The sequence below is a fragment of the Sceloporus occidentalis genome, unplaced genomic scaffold (genome assembly GCF_023333645.1).
Source record: "Sceloporus occidentalis isolate IW3139 unplaced genomic scaffold, rSceOcc1.0.p SCAF_377, whole genome shotgun sequence".
NCBI classification, from domain to species: domain Eukaryota; kingdom Metazoa; phylum Chordata; class Lepidosauria; order Squamata; family Phrynosomatidae; genus Sceloporus; species Sceloporus occidentalis.
Genome location: NW_028317357.1, coordinates 347,370 through 356,533, shown reverse-complemented (window position 1 = coordinate 356,533; position 9,164 = coordinate 347,370). Strand labels below are relative to the sequence as shown.

Below are 9,164 nucleotides of genomic sequence, written 5' to 3'. Positions count from 1 at the left end.
ACGTGTCGGGTGTGGAGCTTTCCTTCTTCTGAAGATGATGCCATGTGGTGTTATTCAGAAGACATTGTAAGACCTACAGGGGGACTGCTTGTAAACATCTGATCTTCTACAGTCTGCTCTACGTCCATATTCTAATTCCGACTCACAAACCGCTTTCCAAAATTAGTCCGAAAAAACTGGCACAATCCATTAGCATCATGATTTCGTCTGTTTGGTTTTTTTAAAAATGTAATTGTTTGTTGGATACCAAGGAACAACAACAACATAAATTGAGCCTCTGAACATCTCTTCCCGGAAAACATTTAATTTAAGACTCCTAGATTAAACGTTGAAGAGAAGGCATTGAGTGAAACTTACTCCAAAGTCACACTTGAGTTATCAAATGTGATTGATGGCCACAATTTCTCTCATCAACGGGGCCAATTCCATCCATGAGTTCTGCCTTGGAATTGGTGCATATGTTCCTAAATTTGTTCATTATAGGGCTCTTTCCCTTGGGCTTTGGGGTATGAGGAGGTCCATTTGGGCACGAGCCAACGTGGCTATACTGGCCAATGTCGGAGCACTCAGTTTCACGGTGGTAGAAGTAGCTAAAGTTGGATACGATGACTGGCACTGGCAACGAGATGGTTAGCACCCCTGCAATGGCACAAAGCGAACCGACCAGTTTTCCACCTACTGTTTCCGGCGACATGTCTCCGTACCCTACGGTCGTCATGGTAACTACGGCCCACCAAAACGCCTCTGGGATGCTGGTGAATTTTGTATCTGCGTGATCAGCTTCAGCGAAATAAACTGAACTCGAGAACAGAATAACTCCAATGAAGAGGAAAAATATGAGAAGACCTAATTCTCTCATACTGGCTTTCAACGTCTGTCCCAGGATCTGTAAACCCTTCGAGTGTCGCGAGAGCTTGAAGATACGGAAGACTCGCACCAGCCGGATGACCCTGAGGATGGCCAATGACATGGCTGGCTGGCCCACTCCTTTGTGTCGGGCTAGTTCAGTGCCGAGAGCAACAAAATATGGTATGATGGCCACAAAGTCTATCATGTTCATGATGTCCTTGAAGAAGGCAGCCTTGCTGGGGCATGCTATAAATCGCACTGAAAGCTCAAAGGAAAACCAGCAGATACAAATGGTCTCCACAATGAAGAAAGGGTCCTCGAATGGGCTCTTCTGGTGCACGGGTACCGTTATATTCGATCTGTGGTGAGGCTGAACCTAGAAGAAGAAAAAAAAAAGTTTACAAACAGAAATGGTGATCTTTGGACAAGGCAGCCTTCTCAACTATATAACTGTATAGAATAGAACCTGGGACATATAGAATATTCTGGTATTTGGCGCTTATAAATGTAGGCTTCTATCATGAACAATCAAGACATCTTAAAGGTGTTGCTTCCCCATGACAAAAGACTCTGAAGCAAATATAAACATAGGAACAGATGCTATTTATTACATTTATATCCGTTTGGGTTGATTTTCGGCATAAACTCAATATGTACCTAACGCATTGGTGCCCAGGTCCTAACAAAGTTGAGTTACTTGGTGTGGACAGCGCGTGGTTAAAGAACTCTAAACTAAGAACCCATAATCGATCCTTAGAACCATCAAATAGTAGATCCAAAAAATGGTCAATATGGTAGGAATTTACATTTCTCTATTCCAGTTGTCCACTCAGTCGGCCAACTGATGACCTAAACATAATTTTTTTTTGGAATAAACATCATTTTTTTTGGAATTCGTGGTATTCTAATCTAATGAAGCTTATTAAAACTTAATGAAACATCACAATGGTCTCCACGGTCACCCTAGAACCAAAATCTAAGCTGTTCTATAGCCGTTGGATGTCTGTAGGTTACGTCGGTTGACAAGAAAGCCACCGCAAAGGAGTAATGAGCAAAAAGGTATTCAGGGCGTACTCGACGGACCAAATAAATATTTTTTGCCGTTGCTATGTATCTCAGTTCCCAGAACACTCAGTCTGTTGGGCTGAAATAGCCTTGAGTGCTAACAAGGAGGGTTACAGGGAAGCTGAAACACAAGTTGCCCGGTTGAGGTGGCAATTTCTCGTGAGGCCACTCCTTAAAGGGAATGTCAAGACTGTTTGAAGAAAACATAGGGCTTACCTGTCATATTTCAGAAATGGATCCTTCGGGCAGCCCGTATTCCTAACAGCTGACGCGGACTAACTTCTCGGCTAAATTTAGCAGTCTAGCTATATCCACGATCAAAACCGGCCAGATTGTAATACTGTTTGCATGAAAGAGATGTGAACAAGTTTGGACCTCACAGGTACTCTTAGAATGAGAAGTCAGAACGGTTGGAGCGAGGAGGTTGAGGAACAGTCAAATGAACTGATTAAACATAGAATCTCCTGGCAGATCGGCCCCATCCGGCCCTCGTCTAGTCTCCCGTTTCTCCCGGAGTAAAGACTCAAACCTTAGTCGTTGGTCTCGTCTTAGATTCAGGCACCGTATGTCTATCCCATGCGTGTTTAAACCCCCTTGCTTTACTCTTCATCGGAATATGGTGCTCTAAAATCATCATTTGCCGTTAAATAGAAATTTGAGGATCTGGTATTTGTCTAAATGTAACTTTGTAGCAAACGCAATGATTCCATCTACTTGTGCCGCGTTATTGGCGGCTGATGGAATAGTTGTGATGCGAGACATAACCTGCAGTCACATCAGATGGGGGTTGGTGGCCAAGAAGCAGAAATCTCCGTTTTATGAGCATTTTTATGCCATTCTAGCGTTACACGAACCGTATCTCTGTTCCTTGATATTTGTCAACAACAAACTTGTCCTCTGAAGTTCTGAGATTAAGTGTCACGAAGATGTCGGTACACTTCAGAATAGTGTTAATCCCGTCAGGAATAGCCCCGATGCCCAAGCGCTACGGAACGCGATCCTAAACTGACACCGTAAGGCGGAGGGACGGTACACGGTATAAAATAGGAGAGGAAAAAATACAGACAAATAAAGAAGTAACAGCATTTTTTATTTTAGATACAATTGTGTTATTTATTATATCAGGATAAAAATGTAAAAAAAAAATATTGCTCTGTTTTCTTTTTTAAACCAGTCGTAGTTTTTGCCCCCATAATATGCATATCAGCCGGTTTTATGAGTTCTTGCTCTGTTATCTGACCCCCAATCTACTAGACAAACACCCCGACTCCTTATCACACCGCCTGTGCGAAACAATAGACTGACTCAATCTTAATCACCTAGCTGGACTCTCTGACTAATGAAAGTCTATGGAGGAAAGGACTTCATTAGCAGTGCCATTCATTTTTAGCAATTTCCATAAAACCATAATAGTATGTTATTATTCTTACAGCTACTTTATAACATATTAAAATAAAACAATGATTCTAACGCCACATTTTACAGACTCCGGGGAAAGGAAAATATAACCAGAAGAGGCTCAAAATACAGTAGAAGTTAAAGAGGCAGCACTTGATGTCTTACGCATTTTGCCAGCGAGAGAATAAAACTTCAAGTTTCAAGATGCCTTGATCATAAACACCCTGACTTCTTATAATATGGCCTGTGATAAACAATAGAATGGCTCAATCTTAATTACCCATTTAGACTCTCTGACTAATGAAAGTCGACGGAGAAATGGGCTTCATTAGCATTGTCATAAAGCATCAGCTCAGTGCGGTGTTTGGGCAGGAAAGTCACCCAAAATATCAAAGACTGACAACAATGGCGGCCTCCAGATCTGCAGATAAAGGGAGTTTATTGGAACAAACGTTTATCGGGAGTTTATTGGAACCCACTGTATACAGGGCCAGGAGTTGTTACTGTATACAGCGCTGGGGTTATGCACACAGAGATAAATATATTTTCTACGAGACTTTCCCTAATAAAAAAGAAACAAAATAGTGTGAGCTGCTGAGGTATTCACGTGAGATCTTACAAGGTTCAGCAAGTGAGTCTAAGTTGTGGCAATTCTTGGGCAACAACTCAAGAAACACCACCTTGGGCATTCACTAAAATCCACTTGGATCAAACTTGCCAGATGAACTCAACAGGAACTCAATCTTTGTTGAGTTCATTGGCAAGATGCCCCACTGTGGAAGTCGCCATTGGCTCGGTTATTGATGTGCGGTATTGCTGTACATCTGGCCAAGGCATGACGAAAAATGAAGGGATGAAGGACCACTTCATATGCTAATGATGAACATCTGTTGGCCTCGTATGAAGCTGTGCTGATGGAAGCACATGGAAGGATGAATAAGTGGAAAAATATATTGAAGATATAGATAAAAATATCTATACCTTCCAGCTGAAGTGAAATGCCCGGTGAAGGCATCTGGCTCTGTCATGCGCCACAGGCTTCCAGCATAGGATTTCATCTGGGTAGCACCGAGCTGACCAGGGGAGGTAGAATTTAAACTAGGAAGGGGTCTTGCATTCATAAGGTCCACCATTGGAGAGACCCAACCTTTGAAAGTCGTTTATAAAGTTTTACAGTTTTTTTTCTCCATAATTTCATTTACAAATAATGTTTTATTAAATGTATTTGTTAAGCACATAAGCTTCCGTTGTAAATTGGGAGTTATAATGCAATATAGCTGCAGAGTTTAGTGTGATAATACCGGGCGCCATCTGCATCAAATCATTTCATCCACCGCATTTACATTTTTTTAAAAAAAAATTGAATTTGTTAAATGATTACATTTTATTGTATCTGAAAGATATGACAAAACTCTATTTTATGTTGGACAAACGCTTTATATTTTTTTGCTTTTGAATGTAACAATGATTTTGTATGACAAATATTGCAGATAACATTTAATTCTGTATTAATTAACAGATTTGGTTAACATGTCTGATGTATTTTTTGTAAAGGTAGATTAGGTTAGAATTTTGATAGCATAAGCTTGATTTAAATGGCTTGTAAGGAGCATAGGAAGATGAATGAACTGTGGTGCAGGATATGTGAATGATTAGGAGAGCTGGGCGTGTGAATGGTTGACTGAGGTCATGGTGGACAATTTACCTGACCATTATAGGTCAGGTTGGACTGAAGGTAGACAAATCTATATCATATTGAGGTCCACAATGAGGTTATTGATGTGGAAGTTTGTGTAACGGATCCAATGCATGAATATTTTGCTAGATTCTTGGTAGTTAATCTACTGGACACCAAAATGACCCATTATGGGCAGCTAATTAGCTGATCAAAAACAGAATACGCAGAGGAAGATGAAATTCAAGGACATAGTTAACAGCACTCAAACTATCGCTGTCATGTAAGATGCAGGTGTCATCAAAGATGGGCTAATGAACCCGAGGGTTCTACTCAGGTCTAATATTAACACTCGGCGGAAATGTTCTGAAAGTGAATCTTTGAAATATCAGCCACTTTAGTTCTACTTCCTCCTCTGCTGTAAGAAGAGCTGGGGAGAAGATTAGATGATCGGGTTCACCCAGAAATCTTTTACTGCGTGTGTTATTTTTTATCTTGATGATGCAGACTCGAGATGACATTGGAGAGGAAATATCTTCATAAGATAAAAGAGGTTGGTTTGGAATGGGTTTCTGTTAACGTTCTCCCAAACAAGAAGCCTTGGTGCCGCTCTACGGGTAATAATGTCCGTCAGTGTTTGTGGGCAAAGGGCTTGGGGACGCTGATATGTCTTTCTCTGTTAATTGAGAACTTTGTTGTGTATCGTCCAACCTTAAAAACAGAAGGGGCCGTTGCTAATGGTCAATTGCCCCAAAGAGCTGGTATAGAAAATCAAGGTTAACTTTGTCGACATTATAGGTGTGGCAGAATGTGGCGTAGGAGATGTGGCGACGAGGGAGCAGAACTAGAAAAGAAAAAGACGTAGCTCGGCAGGGTAAATATTTAGCTAACTTGCATCTTCCAGCTTCAGAAAACATATGGCTATAGGTAAGATTCCAACGTGCCTTATAGAAAAGCCATTCCGAATAGCGAAGAAAGGCCATTTGGTGAACAGACCTTTCCTTTTCCATATGTGGCTCATGTACCGTCATTTTTGCATTGGACACTTAATTCGCATGTGACACAGAAGCAGGCACTTGGGGGTAACCTAAAAATTCAAGTCAAAGTAATGATGGACACCACAGTTCATCTAAGGGCACCTGGTCCCTTGGGCCAACCACCAAGATGTTATCCAACGCTATTTACTAAAAGGACTAACATTTTATAAAATGATGAGTTTTTGAACCCTTTTAGTGATGAAGGGCATACATGTATCACCCTGAAGAACACTTACAGCTTTGTCGTCTTTGTTACTGCATCACGCGTAACGTCATATGCTTTAACCTTATCATCCATTGGGGTTGGGCAGAAATTTGATAATTCTTCTCCAGCGACCCAAGAATTGTCACTTTGCAATGTACTAAATTTAACCCGGGTCCACCTTGGCCTGACTCTTCAGAACTAAGCAGGGTTTCTCGGGACATGGGACACCATCGACTTCCACGGTAACTGAAATGTGGGGTTTATCGGGAAAGTTGGAATTGAGAGGAACTTACGGGGAACTTGATCTCACTGAGTTCTACCTAGTTCATAGGAAATCCACCTGACGTCAAACCAAATGACCTCAAACTGGACTCTAATTTTTCTATTATTTATTATTTTTTATTTTTTTTTCCTATCCCTTTTTTTTTTTAACTGGCACCGGATGTATTTCTCATTTCTGTTACCTCTATGGTTGTTAATTCTAAATATTAATTGCTGGTACAATATATGATGATGATACCAATTTTTGATTAAATGGAAAGCATCACTAAAAATATATATATAATAATAATAATATTATGTGTAAGCACAGGTTAACGTGTGGTCAATGGTTTTGTGGAATTATACGGCTGTTTATTTCATTAAATGATATTTCTTTTAATAGTCATTTTTTTACAAAATGAAAGAAAAGTCACCGAGATTCTATATGTCGCTACAAACGATCAGAGATCTGCCTCAACAACATCTCTGTAGAGACGCCTCTTACGTCATTACGTGTTTCCCTGCCTAATAAAAAGGAATTCCCTTTGACTCCACTTAGAGATACATTATAACTTATTTATTATTTATTGTTTTATATAGCGCCATCGTATTCGGCAGCGCTGTACACTAGGTAGATACATGGCATATTGTGCCAGCTTGTTGTCCTCTGTATAAAATATCTGAAACCGTAGAGGCGTAAAGAGAATTTTGCTGTGTTGATTAGCAGACAGATCATTAAAACCGATCACTAGCAATGACTTCAATTCTTGCTTTTCTGCTGAAAGGAATTTTTACGGGACCGGACTTCGGAGGACGAGACGGCCCGGGCACTTTACGGCCGGTGGCCGCAGATCATGTAAATGAGGCCGACGGCTGGATATGAGAAGCGTTTTGAGGCTCACGTATCATATGGCTAGGCATATCCAGCCGGTGGCCGCACACCGCAGTACCCGATCCACCGCTGGAACTTATGGAGCAATGTCGGCCAGTGGCTCACCGGGCACATGCCCAGTGTGCAAGATGGCCAGTCTGGGCATGAATCTTTCCCACTCCATTTATTTATTCTATAAAGCTTCATTTTTAGTCATTGTTACATTGTTGCCTAAGATTCCGTTAACAGTCACGTCTCTGATAAGGAGATAAGCCCTTACTGTTTTTACTAAACCAAATGTTAGGCTGTGAGATGTACGCGGCAAGGACTTCCTTGGGAAAAAGAATGGTGCCCACAAATACCAAAAACATAACCCAAATAAATAATGAAAAGATTTGGGGAATTTGAGGGGATGGATCCCATAAGTCATAGACTAGCTTATATATAACTAAGAAAACATAATGTTAAATGTGACTTCCGTGAGTCTTCTGACTGGGGCTCTGTACAGCTAAACGCCGCCACTGAATTATTGATTAATATAAAATATTATTCAATAATTATAGTTTTTGGTTTGTATGAATAAACACATGGGAAAAAAACATACCTACGCTCAAGTATATTTATTGAAATACATTAAAAGCTGGCTTGTCTTGTATAAAGGACTGAGGGCTGAATATGATATTAATATAAAAAAGTTTTGTTGTAGAACCTCTTTGGAAGCAGAACATATTTCATATGAGGATTAACTGATCTGCTTCTTAAGAAATTACAAAACCCGTGGAGGTTTTGCAAGATAAGGTTCTAGAGAATACAAGAATCCCACCATGATGGCATTGGTAAAATGTAATCTGGAGAGGTGTGGAATTTCCCACCATAGAACCTAAAACAATGCTTTACAAATCCTAAATATATAGAAACCAAAGATAAAGTACTCACCGGCAATGACAGATCCCGTTCATCTCTGAATTCTGGGAGGGTTTCTAGGCAGAAGATGACTATGGAGATGAGGATGACCATGACCGAGATGATGGCAATGATCCGGGCGGCAGAAGAGCTCTCTGGATGTTCAAAAAGCAGCCAGACTTGCTTCATGAACTCACATTCTGGAAGCAACCTTTCCTCCTCTTTAAGAAATCCTTCGTCTTCCCTGAATTTTCTGATCACGTCGTCTCCAAGCTGATAAAACACCAGTTCCTCCATGAAAACATCTAGAGGAACATTGGTAGGCCGACGGAGGCGACCCCCTGACTGGTAGAAATAAAGTATTGAGTCAAAACATGGACGATTTCGGTCGAAGAAGTACTCATTCCTCAGGGGGTCAAAGAACCGTATTCTCTCCCGTGGGTCCCCTAAGAGAGTGTCTGGAAACCTGCTTAGGGTCCTGACCTGGGTTTCAAACCTCAAGCCGGACACGTTGATCACCACTCGCTCACAGCAGTCTTTCTGGCGGCAGGGTTCATACTTTTTATCTTGGGGGGCCACCACAGAATTGGGGCTCCCAGTCATTTCATCCCCATTCTCCATGACTGAGAGCGTGCCCATATTCTCAAAGTCATCCAAGTATAAGTGATGAATCCATAATTCGTATTCTCATTCCTTGAATGTCTTATCCTTATCGCCTTACAGCACCTCACTTTTCTAAAATCCTCCTCTATATCTTTCCCTCCTTCTTAACCGACCACTGTCTTATTTACGCAATGTCTTCTTCAAACAACTTGATTTCTGCTTTCTTGGGAAAAGTCATTGGACGTCTTATTCCCGCTCGGCTGTTTCTTAGAGGCTGGATCACTTTCCAAAGTATCT

At 41.0% G+C, this 9,164-nt stretch overlaps 1 protein-coding gene across 1 annotated transcript; it reads right to left on the bottom strand.

The window, feature by feature from the left end:
* Positions 1–364: 364 nt before the first annotated feature.
* LOC149273425 (potassium voltage-gated channel subfamily A member 7-like) lies at positions 365–8,885 on the bottom strand. Its single transcript, XM_089506344.1, has 2 exons — positions 8,298–8,885; positions 365–1,219 (listed from the first exon to the last, which is right to left on the bottom strand). The coding sequence occupies exons 1-2, from the start codon at positions 8,883–8,885 to the stop codon at positions 365–367; spliced, it is 1,443 nt and encodes a 480-aa protein (XP_089362470.1).
* Positions 8,886–9,164: the final 279 nt, after the last annotated feature.